Below are 26373 nucleotides of genomic sequence, written 5' to 3' on the forward strand. Positions count from 1 at the left end.
AACTTTAAAGGCAGTCTAGGCTATAGGAACTGCAACTCTTAGGCCAGTACTAGCGCTGAACTAAGCCCAAAGACAGTGGACTGAGGGGCACAGGACATACTAAGACACCAGCTGGGGCAGACAAGAAAGTATTGGCATCACCTCTCCACTAATCTCAGGCTACACAGCTCTAGATTCCAGAAGAGACCCCTTCCTGCCACTTGAGGTGGGAGAGGGAAGAGTGGGGAGGATTTCATCTTGCATCTAGGATACCAACTCAGCTACAGAAGGATAGAGCACCAGTCAGATTTGTGAGGGCCTCCCATTCCAGGCCTGAGGTCCTTGGTGACGTTTCTAGACACACTTTGGGCGAGAAGACAGCCCACTGCCTTGAAGAAAAGAAGCCAGTCCTGACAGCATTCATCACCTGTTAACTGAAGAGCCCTTGTGCCTGAATAACCAGCACCAACACCCAGGCACTACATTGGGGGCCTTGGTGAGACTCTGAGACTTGCTGGCTTCAGACAAGAATCAGCATATTACCAGTTATGGTGGATATGGGGTAAAGCTCGTTCTGCTTCCGAAAAGCAAAGGGAAAAGTAAAGGGGACTTTGTCTTGCACCTTAAGTACCAGAACTGCCACAGGGTCAAAGCACCAAGCAGGCTCTTGGAGTCTCCAATTCCAGAACTTGACTCTTAGACAGCATTTCTGGAACTGCCCTGGGGCAGAGGGGAACTACCCTGCAGCTTGAGTCCCAGGCCAGGTAGCATTCATGACAAGCTGACTTAAGAGACCTTAAGGGAACATTAGTGATAGTCTATCAATATTCCTCAGCCCTGGGATGGTGGTGTCTATAGAGCGAGGCTCCTCTGCCTTGGGAAAAAGGATGGAAGAATGGGAAAGACTGTGTCCTGCAGTTTGAGTGCCGGCTCAGCTGAAACACAATTTGACTAGTCCCTGAATCCTGGGTGGCACTTCTGGACCCACTCAGGGCCTTAGGGACCTCACTACCCTGAAGGGTAGAATGCAGGCCTGACTGACTTTGCCACCTGGTGATTGCAGTATCCCAGGCCTTTGAGAAAACATAGGCAGTAGTCAGGGAGTGGTTACAACAGCCCTTGAATGAGACTCAGTGTTGTGCTGGCTGTAGGTCTGACCCAGTGCAGTCTTAGTGGTAGAAACTCAAAGAAATTCAAGAAACACAGAGAAGGAATTCAAAATTCTATCAGATATATTTAACAAAAAGACCGAAATAATTAAAAAGAATGAAGCAGAAATTCCAGAGTTGAAAAATTCAATGTGTCTTTGAGTAGACACAAAGCCTCAAGGGTCCTTGTGTCACTCTACCACTAGCTTTAGGTTGCTCAGAACAGAGAGAGGGACAGAGAGACTTTGTTACATTTGGAGAAAGTAAGGGAAGAGGACAATAGTCTTTTCCTGGTAATCCAGAAAATTCTCCCAGATCTAGTAAAGACCATCAAGCCAGTACCCTTACAAGTTCACAAGAACCACAGTGTTACTGGGCTTGGGTTTTTTTTTTAAAGTAGATACAGTAATATTGGGGTTTAGGGGCTCAGTGGAACCCTCAGTTCCCCTGAGAGGACGTTTCTTCAGGTTCTTGGTCTATCACTGCACAAGAATGGGAGAAGCGACCACAGCACAGTGCACTCATAAAAGTAAATGCCAGACTCAAAAGTGTTTGTAGAAGTGATTTATTTAGGTAGAGAGAGAAAAAGGAGGAGAGAGAAAGAAACAGCTAGCTCTCACACTAAATGAGAGAAAGAAAAGCTGCTCTCACACTGAGTGATAAGGGTTCCCAGAGGGAAAAAAACAGAGAAGAAAAACTCCCCTCACGCTGAGTGAGAGAATCCAGAAAGATGGAATCCAGGAGAGGAAAGACAGCTTCCACACTGAGTGGAAGGGAATAGAGAAAGAGATGGAGTTTAGGAAGGGAAGACAAGCTTCCACGAGAGAGTGTGGAAGGGGACTCCGGAAGGGAAATCCAGGAGAGAGAAAGAGAGCTTCCATGAGGGTGGAAGGGGATCCAAACATGGAATCCAAAGGAGTGTGGATGAAGGGGATTTTTAACCTAGGAGGAACCCCCACCTTTTCCAAGATCTCTGGCCAATGAAAGGAGTTCTTTGGAACTTCCGCTGGAGTGATTGACTTTTGACCCTTTCCCACACTTGTGAAAATTAAAACAGAGACTGTTAAATCACGCTGGGTGGAGAGAGACGGAGATAGGAAGGGGACATGGAATTGAGAAGTTATTGCCCTTAAAACTGTGTCCCTTTTGGATCTGGAAAGAGAACACATTCCTTCAATACAGCAGAGATCACAACACCCAAGCCTTCCCAAAACAGATGGTTGCAAAAAAGACCAGACAGTGAAGACTATAATCCCTAACACTTTAATGCCCAGACATTGAAGAGCATTTACTAACATCAGTACCATCCAGGAAAACATGAACTCACCAAATCAACACCAGGTGAACTAAATAAGGCACCAGGGACCAACTGTAGAGAAATAGAGATATGCGAACTTTCAGATAGAGAATTCAAAATTGCTGTCTTGGGGAAACACAAAGAAATTCAAGAAACACAGAGAAGGAATTCAGAATTTTGTCAGATATATTTAACAAAAAGATTGAAATAATTAAAAAGAATGAAGAGGAAATTCTGGAGCTGAAAAATGCAATTGACATACTGAATAATGTATCCAAGTACTTTAATAGCAGAATTAATCAAGGGGAAGAAAGAAATATTGAGCTTGAAGACAGGCTACTGGGAAATATACAGTTAGAAAAGACAAAAGTAAGAAGAATATAAAACAATGAAGCCCACCTACATTATCTACAAAATAGCCTCAAAGGGGCAAATCTAAGAGCTGTTGGCCTTAAAGAGGAGGTAGAGAGACAGAGAGGTGAAGTTTCACTCAAAAGGATAATAACAGAGAACTTCCCAAACCTAGAAAAAGAAACTCCCAAAGGTCAAGGATAAAAAAGGATCCTAGGCCAGGCACAGTGGATCATGCCTATAATCCCAGCACATTATATTAGCAAGATCATATATATGACCAAATGAGATTTATCCCTAGGTTGCAAAAATGATTCAAAATATGTGAATCAATCAATGTGATACATTATATCAACAGAAGGAAGGATGAAAACTGTATAATCCTTTCAATTGACAATGAACACATTTTTGCTGAAATTCAATATCCCTTCATGATAAAATCCCTCAAAAAACTGGGTATAGAGAAAACATACCAGAGAATAATAAAAGCCATATATGACAGATACAATGCTAGTATCATACTGAATGGGGAATGACTGAAGGCCTTTCCTCTAATATCTGGAATACAACAAGTGTTCTCACTGTTACCACTGTTATTCAGCATAGCACTGGAAGTCCTAGCTAGAGCATACAAAGATAAAAACTGCATGCAGTTGGAAAGAAAGAAGTCAAATTATCTTTGTTTGCAGATAATATGATCTTATATTTGGAAGAACTTCAAGAGTCCACAAGAAAACTATTAGCACTTATAAACAAATTCAGTAAAGTTACAGGATACAAAATTAACATACAAAGATCAGTAGCGTTTCTACATGCCAACAGCAAACAATCTGAAACAGAAATTTAAAAAGTAATCTCATTTACAATAGCCATAGGTAAAATAAAATACCTAGGAATTAACCAAATAATAAAAACTACAAAACATTGATTAAAAAAATCAAAGAGGATACTAAAAAAATTGAAAAATATTCCATATTCACGGATTGGAAGAATCAATATTGTCAAAATGTTCATACTACACAAAGCAATCTACAGATTCAGTGCAATCCCTATCAAAATACCAATTACATTCTTCACAGAAATAGAAAAAATATCCAAAAATGTATACAGAACCACGAAAGACCCAGAATAGCCAAAGCTATCTTAAGCAAAAAGAACAAAACTGGAGGAATCACATTACCTGACTTCAAATTACACTGCAGAGCTGTAGTAACCCAAACAGCATGGTACTGGAATAAAAACAGACACATGGACCAATGGAACAGACTAGAGAACCCAGAAACAAATCCATACATATACAGTGAACTCATTTTTAACAAAGGTGCCAAGAACATAAGCTGGGGAAAAGAAAGTCTCTGCAATAAATGGTGCTGGGAATACTGGATATCCATATGCAGAAGTAATGAACTAGATCCCTACCTTTCACCATATACAAAAATCAAATCAAAATGGATTATAAGACTTAAATCTAATATCTCAAATTATGAAACTACTATAGGAAAGCATTGGGAAAAATCTCCAGGACATTGGTCTGGGTAAATACTTCTTGAGCAATATTTCACCAGCACAGGCAGCCAAAGCAAACATGAACTAATGGGATCACATCAAGTTAAAAAGCTTCTGCACAGCAAAAGATAAAATCCATGAAGTAAAGAGACAACCTACAGAATGGGTGAAAATATTTGCAATCTACTCAACTCTTATAGCATTTATTTATAAGGCACTTTTCTGCTTATTTCCTGATAGATGTAGCGCTAGTTATGCCTTTATGTATATGTTTTTGTCACTTGAAATAAATATTATGCTCCATGAGGGAGGGAGCACTATTTTATTCCTCTAAATATTCTCTCCTTCAACTACATACATGCCTTTTTCTCTGTTGTAAATAAAATATAAGATCAAGTTTATTCTGCAGAATACTGTTCATTTTTTCTCTCACTTTGCATCCAGCATTCTATAATTTTGTCTGATTCCATAGTGCCAATATTAATATTCTATTTTTATGAATGTATTTTATAATACCTTTTGCTTCTAAAGGCATTGGAAATAGTAAAGAACATTTTTGTTAATTGAGAAAGAAATTAGATGACCTAACAAAACAGGATTTATTTGTTCCAGAACCTGATACTGAAATGCCTATGCCAATGCATTATTGAACTAATCTTTCTTCTTCCTTGTCTCTAAGACAAAAAGAAAACATATTGTATTACTTCTTCCCCCTGAACTGATGAAAGAAAGCTTCTCAGTTTTACATTTTTTAATGTGAATTTTATATGAAAGTGATTGCAAAACATAATAAGCATTATCCTTAATAGCAGGTATGCAGAAGTTGTACAAATGTTTTTCATACGATTTTGTAGTTGGCAAAAAAAAAACTGGCCCCCATATATGTCTGTGCCTTAATTCCCAGAACCAATGAATATGTTATGTTAAATGGCAAAAAATATTTCTGGCTTTGAAGATGCAAGAAGACTAGGAGCCAAGTAATGGTGACACCTTGATTTTAGCCCAGTGAGACACATTTGTACTTCTGACCTCCAGGCCATAAAACAATAAATGTATGTTTTTTTAAAGTCACTAGTTGCATTTGCTAAAGTGGCAATAAGAAACCAATACAATTGTCATGTCTACTTTAAAAAATTTAGGGGAATGGCACTGTCACAGAGATAATGTTCATCAAATTCTCTATTTGCATCTTCCACTTAACATTTTCCAGTCCTTTTGAAGTAAGGTATTACTAAGTCTGGCCAATGAAATGTGAGCAGAAGTGAAATGCCTCAGATAGTACGGCTACAACAAGATAGCTCTTTACTCAGCATGAGTTTCTGAGTAAATTTATATAGCATACCAAACACCCTTAAACCCTTGTTAAACATGCACTGGAGCTAGAAATAGTTTTTTTTTTTTTAAATTATTATATTAAGACACCACAATATGAAGAGTAATATGTTACTATAGTATGACATAATAAAGCATATCCTAAAAAATATAGACACTAAATTATAGCTTATAAAGAAATTTTATTCAGGAGATAATTTCTCTCCTTTCTAGAGTTCTGGCCTGGGAGATGGAGCCTAAAAAATTGAGAAGACTTCATGGTGAACATTCCTATATTCAATCTGTGTTTATAGCAAGCAGATTTGTAATTCTAAAATGTGTTTTCTGGTTAGTACCTGAAGTGAAAACTACGTATCTCATTTATTATAAAATAATCTTTTTTTATTTTTTAAAAAGAAGATGTAGCTATATGTATTAAAAAGTCTGTATATTTTTTGTCTAGAGGTAATCCTATCTCCTCTTGGAAGTACCCAGGGCAGTCTACAACAATGCCTGACAAGGGGCTAATAATTTTCTGTTTTGAGCCTCTCATGCCTAAACAAATATTTATTTGACAATTCAGAGTTACCTCCCAGAGAACTAAAAGTTATTCTTTTATTTGTGGTTTGTTGTTGTCATTTGACCAAGTCAATTGTAGATGAACTTTAGTATGAGTACGTTATATAAATGAGTAAAAGATGATCCTTAGTTTGTTTATTTCTTCACAGCAGTCTAAAATTTGTGAGCTCAAAAGCCTACCAGTGGGAAACTCAAATTTTTACATATCCAGTAATTTACAACATTGCCCAAATAAATTTTTAGCCATTTAGAGCCTACCTGCTTTGGGTATCACAGGAAACTGTGCCCAATATCTGCTAGCCATAGATAAGATCAACACCGTAGCTATAAAATATCCCAAGCTTCTTCTGCATTTTGCAGCTCTCTGACTCAGTCTCACTGCTGGAGTGTTGCATAACACTACCTACACACACAATGCCTCTTTATGATCGCTTCTCCCCTCTGAGTTTCCTTGCCCTCATCCCCGACCCTTGCAAGTGCTATAGCCTCTGGATGGGATCATGCTGTGTGGGACTTAGCCCACATGCAATCTTGTTAAAATGTTGCCTAAATAAAGCTCATGTCATATCATTTGCCTTGATCAACCCTGAAATTCTGTTAAATACTACCAACTCTTATAGAATGATTTTATCTATCATTATTAGGCCCACTAAAAGCTAATTTCCAAAAGTACCTCAAAGTAGCTGAGAGTATTTACTAGTTAAGATTACTTAATATTATTATTTGGATTACGGTGAATAACCACCCCCTAAAACATGGTATTACTTTGAAATAGATGTGAAGAAGTGTTTTTTTCAGTATTGTTTTATTTTTATTCTTTTTTAAAGATAGGGTCTCTGTCACCTAGGCTGAAGTGCAATGGCATGATCATAGCTCACTGCAGCCTCAAACTCCTGGATGGAAACAATCCTCCCCCTTCAGCGTCTTGAGTAGCTGGGACCACAGGCACCTGGCTAATTTATTTTTAATTTTACTTTTGTATAATGGGGTCTTGCTTAGTTGCCCATGTTGGTCTCAAACTCTTGGCTTTAAGCATTCCTTCCTTCTTGGCCTTCCAAAGTGTTGGGATTACAGGCATAAAGCCACTCTGCCCAGCCATATTTTTTTCTTAAATTTATTTGGCAGTAGGTTCAGATGCTTTGTAAAAGTTTATCCTAGGTTAGAACAATTTCATTAGCAGAAATATAACTACCATTGTACGGGGCCTTGTGAGTACATTATAGCAGTGACTAGGACCATAGACTGTCTCTGAAAGCCCAGGGTTAAATTCCAGTTTGTCACTTAATTATGTAACTTTGGCTACTTATCTAACTTCTTTAAACCACTTTCCTCATTGTGAAAACACAGATAATAATTGTACAGAACCATGTGTGTTAGTTATCTATTACTGTATAACAAATTAATCTAAAACTTGGTAGCTTAAAACAACCGTTATGTATTACTGTGTAACAAGTTAACCCAAAACTTAGTGGCTTAAAACAAGTTATTATCCCAGATTTTGTGGATTAGGAATCTGGATGCAGTTTATCTGAGTTCTGTGGCTCTGGGTGTCCCAGGGTTGGAATCAATGTGTCAGTTATAAATGCAGTCAGCTTAATGCTTAAGTAGGGAAGAATCTTCAGGCTGGGTGAGGTGGCTCACACCTGTAATCCCAACATTTTGGGAGGCCGAGGTGGGTGGATCACGAGGTCAAGAGATCGAGGCTATCCTGGCCAACATGGTGAAACCCCATCTCTACTAAAAATACAAAAATTAGCCGGGCTTTTGGCATGCACATGTAGTCCCAGCTACTTGGGAGACTGAGGCGGAAGAATCGCTTGAACCCGGGAGGCAGAGGTTGCAGTGAGCCAAGACTGCGACACTGTGCTCCAGCCTGGCAACAGAGCAAGACTCCATCTCAAAAGAAAAAAAAGAATCTTCTTCCTTGTCCACTAATATGATTGTTGGAAGGTTCAGTTCTTCAGGGTTGTTGGACAGAGGGCCTTGGCTCCTCACTGGCTATTGACTGGAGGCCTCCTTCAGTTCTTTGCCATGTGGGCCTCTCCATAGGACAGCCTTTATGGAAGTTGCTTCATCAAATAGTAAGCAAGAGCCAGAAGCCAGGAGCAGTAGCTCATGCCTGTAATCCTAGCTCTTTCTTTGGAAGATCAAGGTAGGAAGGTCGCTTGAGCCCAGAAAAGCCTTGATTGTACAACTGTACTCCAAACTGGATGACAGACTGAGACCCTGTCTCAGAAACAAACAAACAAACAAAAAACAAAAAACAAAAGGAAATTGACTTCCCATCACTTTTCTTAAAAAGCTAAATTACAACTTTACTCAGATTTCACCATTTTCTCCACCAATAGAAGCATTTTTTTTTTCTGTTCCAAGGATCCAGTTCACATCACATTGCATTTAGTTGTCATGTCTTCCTAGTCTTTTTGATCTATGATCACTCCTGAGTTTTTTCTTGTATTTCAAAATCTTGATACTTTTGAGAAGGACTGGTAGTTATTTTGTAAACCACCTCTCAATTTAGGTTTGCTTTATATTTTCTCAGGGTTAGGCTGAAATTTTGCATGAGGAAGAATATCACAAAAGTGACTTGCCATTTTCTTAGTATCATATTATGGAGTACATAATGTCAATATGTATTACTAGTGCTGTTGACTTTGATAATTGTCAAGTTTGTATCTACCCAGTTTCACATCAATAAAGCTATTGTTTTTTTTTGTTTTGTTTTGTTTTGTTTTTTGTCATCTCACCACTTTTGACATATTCTGTTTGTTAGAAGTAAGTCACTAGGTCCAGCCAGCATGCCCAAGGGGAGAGGATGACCCAGCGCATGAGTGCCAGGAGGCACGCTTCATTGAGAACCATTTCAGAAGCTGCTTACCACATCATGGAAGGTGTAGGGGAAATGTTAGGATACAGTAATACAGATAAAGGACTTAGCATATTACTGTTGAAATGAATGGTAGCTATCATAACGATTCGTACAATGATACCTATTTTGTGGATCACTTTCACACGGATTCATCTCATTTAACACATGTTTATTGAATCCCAACTGTGCTAGAACTGGAAGTATAAAACTATCCTGGTTTAGGAAAGATATAATAATAAATAAGTTAAAAAATCTAAATTGTGTTAGAAGATACAAGTAAGCAAAGTAAGCAGGACAAGATGACAGAGAATGCATGTTTGTGTGTATGTGGTGCGGGGGCAAGCGGGGAGGGTGATCATTTCAATCAAGCCAGATAAAGCCTCCCTGAGATAACATTTATCCTGAGATGGGATTTGAGAAAACATCAGTTTTAGAAGATCCTGAGAGAATAGCAAATTCAAAGGCTACAAGGCAGAAACAGTTTGCCATGTTGAAGGAAGGAACAAAACATCCTTATAATACAGGATATTGAGAAAAGGATAAAGTAGTATGAGATAAGGTGAGAGAGGTAGGCAAGGGCGAAATACATAGGGCTTCGTAAGCCATGGGAATGGCATTTTATTTTATTCTGTCTATGATGGAAAGAATTGGAGGCTTTTACAAAAGGTCTTATTTTTTTCAAATTTTATATTTTCAAATTTTGGTCTAATTGAAAAAAATTATGGAAAAGTTGTAAGAATAGTAAAAGGAAATTTCATATGTCATTTACTCAGTCTTTCCAATTATTTATTTTTTTGTCACATTTATAGTTTCCTATTCTTTATCAATACATTAAAAGTAAATTTGAGAGATCACATCTCTTTCCTTAAAAAACCTTAGTATGTGTTTCCTAATAACATAAACATTCTCTTACATTATCACAGTATAACTATTAAAATCAGAAAATTTAATACTATGATTCTATTATTTAATCCACTGTCTATATTTAAATTTTGTCAGTTTTCCCCCTAATATATGTTACACTGTTTTTCCTGGTTCAGCATTCAAAATAGAATTCTGGCTTTGGATTTAGTTGTGATGTTTCTTTAGTTGCCTTCAATCTGAACAGTTTTTCAATCTTTATTTGCCTTTCCTTGACCTGAACAATTTTGAAGAATACAGGACAGTTATTTTGCAGAATGCCTCTTAATTTTAGTTTTATAATTTTTTATTATTAGATTTAGGCTATGCATTTTTGTCAAGAATTCTACATGGAGGCATGACATCCTTCTCAGTGCATATCAGGACTCTTCAATGTCAGTTTGTTCCAGTATTGTGACATTAACTTTGATCACTTAAGTTAATCACTGTAGTATTTTTCCACTGTTATATTTTCTTTTATAATTAGTATATAATTTGTGGAGGGATATTTTGAGACTACATAATATCCTGTTTATCTTTCACCCACTAGTTCTAGCATCTTCTAAGTCCATTTTTTTTTCTATATTATTCATTGGCATTTTATTGTATAGAAGGGCTTTCCCTTTTCCTTCATTTATTGTTGGTTTACTTATTTATATTGGTATAGATTCACAGATTTTATTTTTGTATTGAATTATAACCCATTGTTAGAATTTATATATATATATATATATATATATTTATTTATTTATTTATTTTTTGAGACGGAGTTTCGCTCTTGTTACCCAGGCTGGAGTGCAGTGACACGATCTCGGCTCACTGCAACCTCCGCCTCCTGGGTTCAGGCAATTCTCCTGCCTCAACCTCCTGAGTAGCTGTGATTACAGGCACGCGCCACCATGCCCAGCTAATGTTTTGCATTTTTAGTAGAGACGGCATTTCACCATGTTGACCAGGATGGTCTCGATCTCTTGACCTCGTGATCCACCCCCCTCGGCCTCCCAAAGTGCTGGGATTACAGGCTTGAGCCACCGCGCCCGGCCTATATTGATATTTAAATGTTTCTCATGTTTTAAAAGAATCACTGTGAGTTCTATGAGCAAAAACAAAAAACAAACTGTAGAATTTAAGGAGAAGCATAGAAAACCACATAAGAGACCATTATGGTAGTTTAAATAGAAGATGGGTGACTTAAAGAGTTTAATGGCAGTGAAGAGAGAACAAAGTATATGGATACAGGACATATTTTGGAGCTAGTATAAAAAGTTCTTGCTGATGGATTAATATTAGTTACAGTTCTCTAGACAAACCAAACCAATAGGATCTATCTCTCTTTCTCTCCCTCTCTCCCCGCCCCGTGTGTGTGTGTGTGTGTGTGTGTGTGTATAAAGAGATTTATTATCGGGAACTGGCTCACACATTATGGAGGTTGGCAAGCCCCACATCTGCAGGGTGGGTCATCAGGCTGGAGACCCAGGAGAGCTGATGTCCAGTTTAAGTTCAAAGTTGGTCTACTAGAGAATTCTCTCTTGCTTGAGATAGGACAATCTTTTTATTCTATTCAGGCCTTCAGCTGACTGGATGAGACCCACCCACACTGGGTATGACAATCTGCTTTACTCAGTCTACCGATTCAAATGTTAATCTCATCCAGAAACACTTTCACAGACACACCATAAAATTGTTTTTCCAAATATTTTTGAACCCCATAGCCCAGTTAAGTTATGCCATGGGGTCTCACAAAATTAACCATCACATATGAGATATGAGGAAATACAAAAAGTCAAGGTTTTTTTTTTAATCTGTTTTCTGGCTCCAGTGAGGCCATTTACTGAGTGAGGCTACTGAGGGAAGACTTTACTAAAGTGACTGTTCAGCTGAAGCTATTTGAAACAGGAAATATAAAAAACATGCAATTTTAAAATAAAGTGCCTAATAAAAATTATTTAAATTTTCTTGAATTTTTTAAAAGATTAAGTTTATGGCTTTTTAGGCCTGATCTTTATTCATGTATTTAAATAGTATATACTGAGTGTCCTTTTCGAAGAGCTTTAGTTCATGGGCCAAAGTCATGTGCACATCTGTACCCCTGATATCCTACTATTTTGGTTGGGGCGTATTGTGAAACCTTAAGAACCTGATAGAAAAAGGCAATATCTAAAGGAGTTCTTTGACCTGGAGGAAAGCTTTCACTTCTTTGTTCTTTCTTTCCTTTTCTTAAATGATGTTTTGTTTGGATGAGAACATTTAGAAAAGAGGCTTTGGGGTTTTGAAGCATCTTCTTGAGAAATATCAGAAATCCAGAATGAGATACAGAAAAGTTTGATTATATCTCAAAACTTGTTCTAAGCCAGTAAATTTTAACTTTTGGAGGACAGAGAGATTATACAACTGAAAAATTTTGATGATAGGTACAAACCTGTTCTGAAAAAATTCACATCAATATAAATATTTTTATATGACTTCAGGTATTTCCCAGACTTCTTAAATGCCTCTATGTACCTTGGTTGCATGAGTCCATCAAAGGAAAGTGAAAGGCCTTGGAACTAGGGTAAGCAGGAGGGCCTCACCACTAGGAAGCCTGAAGGACAATAGAGACAGTAGTGGTAGTACGTACTAGGAACCTGCTGGAGCAGGTGGCTACCGATGGAACTGCATCCTTAGGTAGAGAAATGCATTGAATCCCAATCTTTGTTGTGGCAGGGAGGAAACTGACCTTGCTATCCTCACTAAAAATATATTTTCGATGAAAGAGATCATTGTCAAAACCACTATTTAAAGAAAAGGCTGGCCTAGCACGGTGGCTCCTGGCTGTTCCAACACTTTGAGAGGCTGAGATGGGCAGATCACTTGAGCCCAGGAATTCAAGATTTGCCTGGGCAACATGGTAAAACTTCATTTCTACAAAAAATATAAAACACTAGCTGGGCATGGTAGTGCAGGCCTATAGTCCCAGCTACTCAGGAGGCCGAGGTGGGAGGATCACCAGAGCCAGGGATGGTTAAGGCTGCAGCTAGCAGAGATTATGCCACCGCACTCCAGCCTGGGCACAGAGTGAGATCTTGTCTCAAAAAAAAAAGGGGGGGGGCATGGTGGCAGGGGAGTAACCTGCTGTATAACACTGTACAATCCCAAAGGAGAAATCTGCATGCTACAGCATAGTTCCATTAGAAAGAAGAGGCCCACCCAGCAATCTTTCATCACCACTGTGAATCCTCCTCTTTTAGTCTGTTATTATTTTTCACCATCTTCCAAATATAATTTATTCCTTCTTCCTTTGTAAATGAAATCTACATTATTAATGAGCCACACATCTGCTTATAATAAACATTACCTTGCAGGCCTTCCTTTAGCCAGGTGTGACTGATTTCTGGCTTAAGGGATGTAAACAAATGTGGCCTGTGCAACTTCCAGTTAGTGTCCTTTTTTTGATCCTTTTCCTTCTTCCTTTTGGATGAAATTCAGATGTCATTTAATAGCAGGAGCTTCAGGAGTCATTTTGGGCCAAAAATTAATTTGGCAAGTGGAAACCACATATGGTAGAACAATAGGATGAGAGGATGAACCTCTGACTCTTTGGACTACCATACCACCGTGAACTGGTTACCTCTGGACCTCTTGAAAAGGAAATAAACTTAGATTGTGTTTCAAAATAATATTGTTTTGTTTCTTTGCTGTAACTCACAGCTGAATCTAATACAATTTCCTGATAGGTTCTACCTTTGGCTTCCCAAATCCAGCGCCATTCAGGAGCTGTGTTATTATTTTAAAGCATGAATTAAATAGTCATTTATCTATTTAAAAGCTTCCAAGTGTTCCTGTGACCCTAATGGACAAAAATACAGTTGCCTTGGCTAACAAATCCCTTCAGGTTTGTGCAGGCTGTCTTTAAATATTCCCCATTCAAATCTCAGTTTCTAGACGGGCCTGTCCTTACCACTCCAACTAAAGAAACCATCTGGTCTCTATCTACCATGTGCACCTGCTTTGATTGCCTGTCAAGCAGATACATTTACCTTCAAATTTTTTTTTTTACTATTAATATTTTTCCTCTGAACTAGGATATAGAGCTCCACAAGTGCAGGGATGTATCTATTTTATCCTCCACTGTATACCAAGGCCTTGGTAAAACAATTTCCATGTAGTAGATCATGATTTTAAGAGTGTATGAATAATTGAATGGAGTCTTTCTTACATCCCCAACACTCTGCCAGGCATATTAGTGAATTAATTAATTTAATTGTCACACCACAGACTTATATCACGGCTGCCATTTTTTCCATTTTACTGAAAAGGAAATTAAGAGAAGTGGAATAACTTGCCCAATGTCACGAAGCCAACAAATGGCAAAGCATCAATATTGTAGACACAGGGATACTGCATTAAGACCTTTTGAACCATATGGTGCCTAGTTTGCGTTTTTAGCAAATTCAAACAGATTTTTAAAAATCTTTCTTATTTAGGTGTAATTTGCACACAAAGCTCACCAATTTTACACATATAATTTGATTAAATTTGCGAGAATACAGCAGGTCCTGGAATAATGTCACTTTGTTCAACATCATTTTGTTATGATATTGATGAGGGAAAAAAAAAAATGCCCAGCTGGAGACCCTATCTGTGTGGAGTTTGCACATTCTTCCCATGTCTGCGTGAGTTTTCTCTGGGTACCTCTATTTCCTCCCACATCCCAAAGCCCTGGGGGTTAGGTGAACTGTCCTGTTTGTGGTGCCTGCCTGAGTGTGAGTGAACCTTCAAATACATTCTGCAGGGTGACGGAGTCCTGTCCAGGGCTGCTTCCTGCCTTGCCCCTGCGATGCCAGCACAGGCTCTGCCCACTCAACCCTGAACAGGAATAAGCTGTCAATAATTATCTTACTTGTTTTTTAAATTAGTTTTTCTTAAACATATGTATAATTCACTATTTTTTTTCAGTGTTTAACATTAGAAATGTTTTGGTCTTTAGAAGTTTGTTGATGTTTTTATAACCAGAAATATGCGCAAGAACTTACCACTTGTTTATATCAACTAGCCTAAGGTAAAACTGGTTTCTTTATACCTCCTTTAGCTTACAGTCAAGGTTTCCAAGGGCTAATGGACAACACTAAGTGAGGATTTATGCCACTGTGGTTACACAGTCATGTAACCACCACAATTGTGACATAGACCATTTCCAACACCTAACTGTATTGGTGAATATTGATAAATGTACAGCTGCTAAATAAGTGTATATTACTGAAGAGCTAGGTACAAAGACATGACATTTCTTTTTTCCTTCTTTCTTTGTTTTTCAATTTTTTTATTTTAAGTTGAAAATGAGTGAAATTACTATTTGAGTGGTATATTTCCTTTCTTTGTGCAACTAGATCTGAGATTTAAAAAATACATATTTATTAAAATTTTTAAGTATTTGTGTTTTACCTTCTATCAAAACAGCCATATTTTAAAAATCTTGACATTTTTATGTGAGGTTCAAATTATATGACAATGCCAGCTTTGTGTTATTCTCTTTCTTCAATCTGTTCTCTTCAAAATATCCAAACTGGTATGCCGGTCTTTACTTTTTCAGGACTCAAAAACCCCACATTTCTGTATCTATACATAAGAAGCAGGGATCATAATAAATGGGTCATTTTCTTCCTAAATATCCAGATATTTAGTGCAAAAATGTTTGGAGATTATTGAAATTTCCTCCAGGGCACCTACTGGCAATAGGAAACCATCTTCCAGATCAGCCTCTTCTGACTGGTATCATTCCGACTATCCAGTAGGCAGTTTTATTTTGCTGCCTTAATTTCACTTCAAGATTTGGGCTATATTCTTGATTTTTTTTTTTCAAGGAAATACAGTTATAAATGTCTGAACAATGAAAATCTTAAAACAATATGTAAATGATTCCCAAATATTGACACAACAATCATGCTTGGCTACTATGACAAATACATCACAGTAACTAATTAATGTCCATGCTTACAACATTTTTTGTGCTCATAAAATTCTATATTCACTAATTTCTTTAGGAAGTCTTACAGAGCATCTATTTAGTACATCTTTTATATTCAGGCCTGTTATTTTGGGAAAGTATTTGTTGGTGTCCAATTGTATGTGCCTTAGTATTTTATAACATCCCATCCAATAGATCAAGGGTCCCCAACCTCAGGCCAGGGACCAGTACAGGTCCGTGGCCTATTAGGAATAGGGCTGCACAGGACATGGAAGTGGCGGGAGACTTAACATTACCGTCTGAGTTCCGCCTCCCTCAGTGGGGCATTAGATTCTCATAAGAGTGGGAATCCTGAGCCATGTTGTGAACTGCGAGTGAGATTGTGCGCTCCTTATGAGAACCTAATGCCTGATGATATGAGGTGGAAGAGTTTAATCCTCAAACCATCATCTGTATCCTCACCCCAACCCACGTCCATAGAAAAATTGTCTTTCACAAAACTGGTCCCTGGTGCCAAAAAGGTTTGGGGACTTGGGGACCGCTGACATAGATGATCTCAAAATTAGGTATTGTTTTCATTTGTTTCATTCTTGTTTTCTTACTTCCCACTCACATCCCAGGACTGAATCTTTTTCTTTCTTTGCTAATATATACTTTGAGTGCCTTGGAAATACATGGAGAGCATGAGTCAAGGTAAACAAACAGCACCTCAGAAGACTGAGAGGTCTATGGTCTATTCAGTCAAAGATTGCTGAGAAAGGAAGGTGGCTGAAACCAACAAACATCTTAGATGCTGAGCTCATGGTTCCAGTTAGGATGGAACACAGTCCATGTGTTTTCCTGGCCAAGGCCTTGAGGCAAATGTAAGGTTGATAACTAGAGGAATTGGATATAGGGAAGGAATAAAAGTGGTGGAAAGACAACAGAATTCTAATTATGGCTCTGACACAGTACATATTTGACAAAAACATTATTAGCTAACTTTATGTTCTTATCAGTATTTTATGAAATTAATCAGTGATTATAGAGTTTAAGCATCATTGAATTTGAGTTTTGGAATAGGCTTCAATGGCTGTCCAACCCAATTACTATGGTTTGCATGTCTCACACAATATCCCTCATAATTGACCAACTAGCTATTCTAGTGATAGATAACTCATTATCTATTAAGGCAGTTAATCCTATTTTATATAGCCCTACTTCACTGGATCTTAGACTTTTTGGTCTTTATACCCCTTTTCACTCTTAGAACTTACAGAGTCTTTCCTAGCTCATGTTTTCTAAAGAAAAGAAAGTTATTGAAGATCCCAAAGAACTTTTGTTTAATGGCGTATAGCTATTGATATTTGTTACATTAGAAACTAAATGAGTTGTTTTAATACTAAATTAATTCATTAATAATAAACCTATTATATATTAACACTTTCTTAAATTAAAAATATGTTTTCAAAAATTATAGTGAGAAGAATGGAATTGTTTACCACTTAAATTTTTTTTTTAATTTCCATCTTAATAAAGGGCTCTCATGTTTTCTTTTTTGTGACACAACATATCAGGTAGCCCCTGGAAAACTCCACTGCACACTTGTAAGTAAATGATCGCTTTGTTGCTTTTTAAAAGTTTTCACTGCAGATACTACAGTGACTTATGTAAGAAAATGAGAGTCTAAAAAGCAAATAACACCCTAATATTCTTTTTAATATAGTTATGAACTTGCAGACCCTTGAAGTTCTTAGTTACCTCTGGGTCTTCTGGATCACATTTTGAGAACAATTGCTCTATTTATAAAGTAATTTTCTTTATATTGAGCCCATATTTTCCTTCTATATACAAGGTACTTGTACTAATTCTAAGAACCATAAAAAAATAAGTCTGATCACTGTATTAAATGATGCCCATACTCAAATACTTTATAACAATTATCACATTAATCACTAAGTATTTTCTTCAGGATAAAATTTCAAGTTATTTCAACTTATTTTTATGGACAATTTTCAGATTTTCTTTTTCATTTTAACTATGTTATTATTGGGCTCACTCCCATTAGTCAATGTTTCTCTCAGTGCAACATTTATAATTCAATATAATATCTTGGGATAGTCTGAATAGCACAGAGAGAAAAATAATAAACTGGAATGAATACTTCAATTAATGTCCTTTACACTCATTTATTTTTGACCTATATTTTAACTTGCTGATGTCTAGACAAATCTCCCTTATCTTACAGTTTTGATTTAAGTTGATTTGTAAAAAATTTTTTAGCCTGTGTCAGCTAAATATGGATCATGGTTTTAGCTTATTTGGTCCTGATGCTGTTATACAAAGTATTCATAATATCTATAGCCGATACATTGCTATGTGTTTACCAAATTATTTTACTTTTCTCCTGGTATACAGGACAACTATATAAACAACTCCCCTTGTATCTTGGTAGGGGAAGGGACTAAGTTTTACCCAGTGGCTTATGGGCAAAAATGCCATATGATCTATTTCAGTGCTGGGCAGAAATATCTAGCACAAAGATCTTCATCCTGTCAGCAATTTACTGCTGGAAGAAAATAACTCTGGAATGAGAGAATCAGAAAACACGAGGGACTTGGATCCATGCATTCATAATTTGCAGGAAAATGTTCCAGGAGAGCCATTATTTATTGTTTTTACCACATGGGACCGTTTGATAGCCTGTCCTTGAGAGCTTGTTTGGAGGTTCTAGCAGGGAAGCACAGCTACTCGTATCCTCTTGAAAGAAGACCCGTTCTCCTCTACTGGATATGGTTGTCTTCTTAGACCCAGGACACAGCTTCCAGAGCAATGCACATGGAGCAGTGAGGGAGGAAGTGGGCACCCCCACCTCAGCCAGCCACATCAGCCAAATAAACCCTGGTGATCAGTGGGGTGAAAGATGTTGCAGCCAGATGGCCCTTACATTCTCAATATCTTAATACATGTTCTCATCGTTTATTAAAGTTCTCTCTCCATGTTGACACTAATCTGCTATTCAGTCACTGTTTTGTTATGGTCATTCAGTCAAAAAGAATTGTCTGTCTCAACTGTACTAAGAGCTACTGTTGTTTAGCACACATTTATTTATCATAACCACAGGATAAAAGGTAATTTTGGGCGGATACTATGATGAAGTCCAGACAAATGATGAGTAATTCCAGCACCATAGAATGAGTTGAAATCACCTCTGATTTTCTGAAAGAATTTGTTTAGAATCGGTGTTAGTTCTTTCTTAACTGCTTGGTAGAATTCACCATTAAAGTAATCTAGCCTAAGGCTTTCTTTATGGGATGGTTTTAAACCAGAAATTCAATTTCTTTAGTAGATAAAGGCTCATTTAAATTTTCTATTGCCCACAGAGATCTCTGCAATATATCTTATAAGAAATTTGTCTATTTCATCTATCAAATTTCTAGGCCATTTTTAATGTAAGCATGTTTTCCCACTCTTTTACTTTTAGTCTATCAGCCTTTATACATAAAAGGTGTTTCTTTTTTCTTTTTTTGGTGAGGTGGGAATGGAGTCTCACTTTGTCGCCCAGGCTACAGTGCAATGGCACCATCTTGGCTCACTACAGCCTCTGCCTCCTGGGTTCATGCAATTTTCCAGCCTCAGACTCCTGAGTAGCTGGAATTACAGGAATGTGCCACCACCTGGGCTAATTTTTGCATTCTTAGAGACAGGATTTCGCTATGTTGACCACGCTGGTATTCAACTCCTGACGTCAAGCAATCCACCCTCCTCAGCCTCCCAAGGTGCCAGGATTGCAGGTGTGAGCCACTGTGCCTGACCTAAAATGTGTTTCTTATTGGTAGTATTTAACTGGTTCTTTCATTTTATATCAGATCGGACAAATTTTTCCTTTTAAATAAAATGTTTAAACTTTTTACATTTAGTGTGATTATTAATATGGTTAGGCCCAACTTATCATCTTACTACTGATTTTCTATTTGTTCCATACAGTGTTTGTTCCCTTTGTCCTCTTTTGCTGCCTTCTTTTGGATTGCCTGAATATCTTTCATAACTCCACTTTATCTCCTTTTCTGACTGTTTTTTATTTTAGTCATTTTAGAGGTTACTCTAAGGCTAACAGTATAAATCTTTATCATATTTGACCTTTGATATTACATCACTTCACTTATATGACACATATATCACCTTCTGTATAAGACATTTACAATAGCATACCTCTAGTTCTCTTTTCCTGGCCTTTGCACTATTGTTGTCACACATTTTACCTTTACATGTCTTATAAACCCTGCAGTGCTTTATTATTATTACTTTTTATGTATTATTTTTCTTTTTTTTCAACAGTGGCCACAGCCAAACTTATCCCCAGGTCCCAGAGTGGGTGACCCAGTGCTCATGAGCTGTGGAGCTTGCTGTGGCAGCATCTACCATGACAGGAACGGGCACTGAATTTGATTTGACTGCATATTATTACTTTTAAGCAGTGAATTATCTTTTAAAGAGATTGAAATGATAAGAAAAAATCTAACATATTTATCCATGCATCTTTTGCTCCATCTCCTCATTTCTGGTGCGCTTCATTCTTTCATATAGGAAAATATTTCTACCTGGTATCATTTTCATTCTGCCTGAAGGATTCCTTTTAACATTTCTTGGGGGTAGGTGCTTTTGGTTATTTCAGTTTTTTTTCAATGTGTGAAAACTTCTTTATTCCACCTTCCTTAGGCCCTGTGTCAGTAAGCACTAGCCACTACTCCTTTAATGCCTTCAGATGACTCCTTCCTTGGACTAGAATAGTTTCTTCACAACCATGTGCTATCCGTATCTGCTGAATACATGAGGGGACACTCTGCACATCCCCTCCACACAGGTTTCTCCTTTTTGGTGCTCTGCTTTGCAAATTCCAGCTGTCTTACTCTCCTTGGACATTCAGCTCTGTCTCCTCAACTAAGAGAGTCTTCTGGGCCTTCTGCAATTTTTACATTAGTGTTTTACTATTGACTTTGTTTGCTTTCTTATAGGATTACTGTATTAAATGTGGACATCTTTTTGTTTCAAATAATTATTAACAGCCATGGTTTTTTTTTTGTTGTTGTTTGTTTGTTTTGTTTTGTTTTTTAACAGATTCTTTCTCTGTCACCCAGGCTGGAGTGCAGTGGCACAATCTCAGCTCACTGCAACCTCCACCTCCTGGGTTCTAGCAATTCTCCTGCCTCAGCCTTCAGAGTAGCTGGAACAACAGGCGCACACCACCATGCCCAGCTAATTTTTTGTATTTTAGTAGAGATTGGGTTTCACCATGTTTCCAGGCTGCTTTTGAACTCCTGAGCTCAGGCAATCCACCTGCGTTGGCCTCCCAAAGTGCTAGGATTACAGGCGTGAGCAACTGCACCCAACCTACATATTTATTTCTTAATGATTTATGATTAATAAGATGAAAAGAAAAAGGATAGTTGCATTTCTTCTCAATATGATTATATATTTATGTATAATTACAATTTAAAACAATATTAAAAATAATACAGTTCAGTGTTAAATTTATTTTCTTAGATTTAATTTATTAACTATGTGTTTTGTAAAACATTTAAAATTGAAAAGATAAATCAATAATACTAAGATGGTCACTTAGATTGTCTGGTTGCTTTTATTTAGTTAATATAAGATGCTGTGATATTAATTAATCTTAATACTAGGATTTGTAATTAACTGCAATAATATTCACATTTGACCATGTTTGTAATCAGCCACTGTCAAGATCCCTCTAATTTTAATATTCTATGAGCTCATAGTGTTATACTGCTAAAGGATTCACATTTAGTCTAAAACCAGAAGGGAACTAGGAAAGTATTAAAAACATAGAGAGGAAAATGATAAAGTACTCAAGGTAGACATATCAATACATTTTCATCCAGTATACATAGCTACACAGAAGGCCCAAATCATAAGATTGCTCTTAAGCTTGGAATCAGAGCAAGGGAAGTTAGCAGGGCAATCTTGATGACTGCTGTCATTAAGACACTTCACCTTGGTTCATCCAATTCCCAATAGGAAAGACCTACTGCACATCCCAGAGAATGATATCCACAGGCAGAGACTGCTTCTGTTTACAGCGTTGGAGCTTTACTATAAATTTTGAACATTATTCTTTCTCCTGTTCTCTACTCTTTAAAAACATAGTAAATAAAATGTACTACATAAAGAGTAACCCATCAATTACCTTCTGAAATTTAATATGGTATATTTTGACTGTGTTCATTAGAGGCAGATTTAACCTAGATTGACCAAATAATTAATTTTAAAATGGACCTTTTTCCATAGAATTACCGGAGGTGAAAACCACCAAGTTTTCTTTTCTATTTATCTTTTCTGGTTTTTGTTGCAAACCTGAGCCTCTTCCTATCATCGTTGCAGCATAGAGAATGTAAGGGAACAGGAAAGTGGTGTTGGTAACACTTTGAGTAAGAGCAAGATGTATTTAAGATGAAGCAATAGTCATTTTGCTCATTTTTCAGCAAAATTCTTCCTCTAACACTGTGAGAGTTCTCCTTTGTATGAGTTTAAGGGCATGATAATTATGCCACTCTGATTTTGATAATATAGCACGGATTTTTAATTCCTAGCTGCATAATAGTCTTAAGTCGTCATTGTATGTAACCACATCTCATCAAAACAAAATTTCCTGGTTGTGTAAATTACTTTGTATTCCATAGATAAAATGATAATCAAAGTAGTTACCTACTCTGAATCCATTTTTGTCAAAAGAAAGCCTAGGAGGATTACATACCATGATTAATTTGAATGCCTCCAAAATCTGAGGTTTTCAGAGCAGCATTAATCTTCTAAACCTCACAAATATCAGAGACTTTTGAATTTTGATCTCTTAAAATTGGTATGTAATAATTTAACCTGATGGAGATACAGTATAGTAATTAAAAGACAGAAAATGCAAAGTTCAGGGAAGATTTCTGGCTAAAAGATCTGAGTTCATATCCTTAAATGGCAGTTCACTTATTAGCTGTGTGACTTTGGGACAGTTACTAAACTTTTATGGGATGTGGTTTTCTCAATATGTAAAGTATACATGACAATGCAGTTGCTTTTGTAAAGATTTTAATAGGGCATATAGCAGACATTTAAAATGTTAGCTCCTACTTCTACTCTATCTTCATGTTTTAGGCCGATCTAGAATTTATTTTTATTTTTTATTCTTCTGTTTTTTTTTTTGTTTTTTTTTTGTTTTTTGAGACAAGGTCTGGCTCTGTGTTGTGGGCTGGAGTGCTCACTGCAACCTCAGCCTCCCAGGTTGTAAGTGACCCTCCTACCTCAGCCTCCCAACTATCTGGGACTACAGGCGTGCACCACCACACCAGGCTAATTTTTCTATTTTTGGTAGAGACAGGTTTTGCTGTGCTGCCCAGGCTGGTCTCAAACTCCTGGATGCAAGCACCTGCCTTGGCCTCCCAAAGTGCTGGGATTACAGGCCTGTGCCTCTGTGCCCAGCTGGCCAGTCTAGAGTTATTTGATTGTGAGGAAACAGAGGACAGAATGTACCTCTGTCCAAAGTAGGATGCATATTTTATATCTGTGTCTCAACTCAGTAAACACAGCATATATAATTGAAACGAAAGTTTCACAAAACAGTATTTATCATATTACGTGCCATGTACTATATATTATTACTGTCTGTTTCCTATTAAAACATAAGCACCATAAAGGTAAGGGCATTTCCCAGTTTTTGTTGACTTGTGTACTCCTAGAACCTAGAACAGTGTTTGGCACCCAGCACACAAGTATTTTTTTGTGTTAAGTGACACACACAAGTATTCTGTGTTAAGTGAAAGAATGAATGAATGACTAATTGTAACTATCATGACACAATGGTGTTAAGCTCTTCAAAGTGTTTTTCATATTTATTCAGCAGGTAGAAATGTGTTGTTGTTATTATTATTATTGAGACAGAGTTTTGCCCTTTCATCCAGAGGGAAGTGAAACAATGCAATCTTGGTTGACTGCAATCTCCACCTCCCAGGTTCAGGCGATTCTCCTGCTTCAGCTTCCCGAGTAGCTGGGATTACAGTTGTGCACCACCATACCTGGCTAAGTTTTGCATTTTTAGTAGAGACAGGGTTCCACGTTGGCCAGGTTGATCTTGAACTCCTGACCTCAGGTGATCCGCCCACCTCGGTCTCCCAAAGTGCTAGGATTACAGGCGTGAACCACTGCGCCTAGACCAGTAGAAATTATTTACATGATTGTCATTGTTGTGTATCTGAGATATACAGTATGCAGCAGAGAGACCATTTCTAGTCCTTCGGTTTCGGAGAAGTAAAACCGAAGCAGTAGTTATGCTGTGCTGTTCATCCTGGTGGTGACAGGGGTGGGGTGGGGTGGATTTCTTTTTCTAAGGAGGATCCACAGAGGAAAATACGGTCTGAAGGTAGGAAACATTCACGCTTCAACTATAACAGGAAATATCCTCTTCATAGGGCGTAGGCCATAAATGACTTAGCAACTTAACTTCATCCTCTCCATTTACATAGAGCATACCCAAAGTAACCAATGGAAGAATCCTCTAGGGGTTATTTAAGCTCCCCCAAATTCTGTAATGGTCCTTTGAGCTCCTATGCTCTCCCGCTCCCACACTGTGGAGTGTACTTTCATTTTCAATAAATCCCTTCATTCATTCTTTGCTTTGTGCATTTTGCCCAATTCTTTGTTCAAGATGCCAAAAGCCTGGACACCTTCTACCAGTAACAGGATGACAGGCAAAAAGTCTTATCAAGATGCTCATGAAGAGTCTTGGAGTCCAAGCTTAGCCTGGTTTGGAAAGCAGCAAAGGAAGAAAAACGCAAGACATTTCTTGAACAATCTTCTGATGCAACTGTGTTTACAGGTTTCATGCCAGCGCCCAGGGGGAGCTTTTGGAAAGAGACTCCCACAATCTCTGTGTGCTACCAGCGCCTGGGCTTCAGGGAAGCGCGCTGGGGCTGGAGGCTCAGGTCAGAACCGCCCGAGCTCTGGCGGAGGCGGACTTCGGTGGACGGCGGTGAGCTGAGAACTCTCGCCCCTCCACTGGGCAGCGGCCGGGTGGCACGCCCACACCGCGCCTTCCGGTTGGCCCCTGCGGCTACAGGTGAGACACAGCTGAGCGTCAAAGCCACATCCTGTGGCGCTGACGCCCGGGCTCCGCGCTTTGCGCTCCACGCGGCGGTGAGCTGGAGTAGGAGGCTGGAGGGCCGGGAGCAAGGACGCTCCCCGCACGGGGGCGCTGTCACCTGCCGGTGGGAGGAGCCACAGAGGGACCTGGCTCTTCGCTGCTCTGAAGCGCCGGAGTCGGGAGAACGCATCCAGACATGAAGAGCGCCAAAGGTATCGAGAACTTGGCTTTCGTCCCCTCCAGCCCAGACATCCTGCGCCGCTCGTCTGCGTCGCCCTCCCTGATGGAGGTCTCTGCCTTCTCCTCCGACCACCAGAGAGAGAATTCGCAGCCACAGGAGCTTCAGAAGCCCCAGGGGCCCCAGAAGTCAATGGAGCCACCTCTGCCTTCAGCCCCTCCCAGTGCCTGCGAAGAGCAGCCCCGGTCACTGTCGCTGTCCGAGTTTGAGGAGGGGCCTTGCGGGTGGAGGTGCCTGCACCCTCAGTGTCTCCAGCGCTGCAACACGCCTCAAGGCTTTCTGCTTCACTACTGCCTCTTGGCCGTCACGCAAGGTAAAGTCTAGCGCCCACTCGAGGGGGCGTTGGTCCAGCGGAAAGCTAGGTGGGCACGGCGAGTCGGCCCGGGGAGACTGCAGGTGCGCGGGGTCCGCGGGGCGGTGGACGCGCCCTGCAAAGTGGCACCGGGTTTGGAACTTGCTTGCGTTCTCACCAACGTCAACCTACCGGCTCCAGCCAGCCTTCCAGAGTTCAGCTTCTCCTTTATCGCTACAGTTCAAACTTGCTATACAAGACTTTTTCTCTTTTGTGTGTTATCTGTTTAGCGGATTCAGTACCTCCAGGGAAGATTACAATAACCTTCCTCTGGGAAAGGTGTACCCTGGGGGAGTTTATTTTACATAGACAACAATTTACCAAGTCCCTCTTTAAAGGGATTTTACTTTTACATTTGTTTCGTTGCTTCAGGGGAAGGAGTAATACATATGCAGGTGAGAGTGGTATGCCTTGCAAAGGAGAAAGCTATGCAAAATCTAGTGTATAAATTAGATACAGACGTTCATCTTTTGTCAGTGTATTACTTAGTTTGAGAGTATGTGGGCACTAGAGCAGCCCACTGAGTAAATGAGCCAAGGCTCCCGACGTTGTTGTAGGGGAGCCTTAATCTTCATTGTGTTACGATAGTTATTCGGTATGTTTTGTTCTAGGATCTCTTTTAGATTTTCTTGGGAGTTATAGATTAAGTTTAGATTTATACCCTCAGGGCTTTGCAATCTACGCTGAGTTTGGAGGAGTTATATCCTTGAGTGAGAAAGCTCCCTTGAAAGAAAGCACAGAGGAGGTTAAAGCTGCTATGATGTGTTTA

At 38.6% G+C, this 26373-nt stretch overlaps 1 protein-coding gene and 1 non-coding gene across 2 annotated transcripts in view; one reads left to right on the top strand and one right to left on the bottom strand.

The window, feature by feature from the left end:
* Positions 1-20198: 20198 nt before the first annotated feature.
* On the bottom strand, positions 20199-20322 carry LOC116554398. Its single transcript, XR_004270198.1, has one exon. It is a non-coding gene; the product is annotated as a small nucleolar RNA SNORA5 (small nucleolar RNA).
* Positions 20323-24795: 4473 nt separating this feature from the next.
* SLCO4C1 (solute carrier organic anion transporter family member 4C1) overlaps positions 24796-26373 on the top strand; it is a 65491-nt gene continuing 63913 nt past the window's right edge. The window contains exon 1 of the mRNA XM_032275577.1: positions 24796-25565. Within this exon, the coding sequence (XP_032131468.1) occupies positions 25211-25565 (355 nt within the window). The 5' untranslated portion in view covers positions 24796-25210. The remainder of the gene's footprint in view (positions 25566-26373) is intronic.

Source organism: Sapajus apella, unplaced genomic scaffold (genome assembly GCF_009761245.1).
Source record: "Sapajus apella isolate SASKATOON/1434 unplaced genomic scaffold, GSC_monkey_1.0 scaffold1, whole genome shotgun sequence".
Lineage (NCBI taxonomy): Eukaryota > Metazoa > Chordata > Mammalia > Primates > Cebidae > Sapajus > Sapajus apella.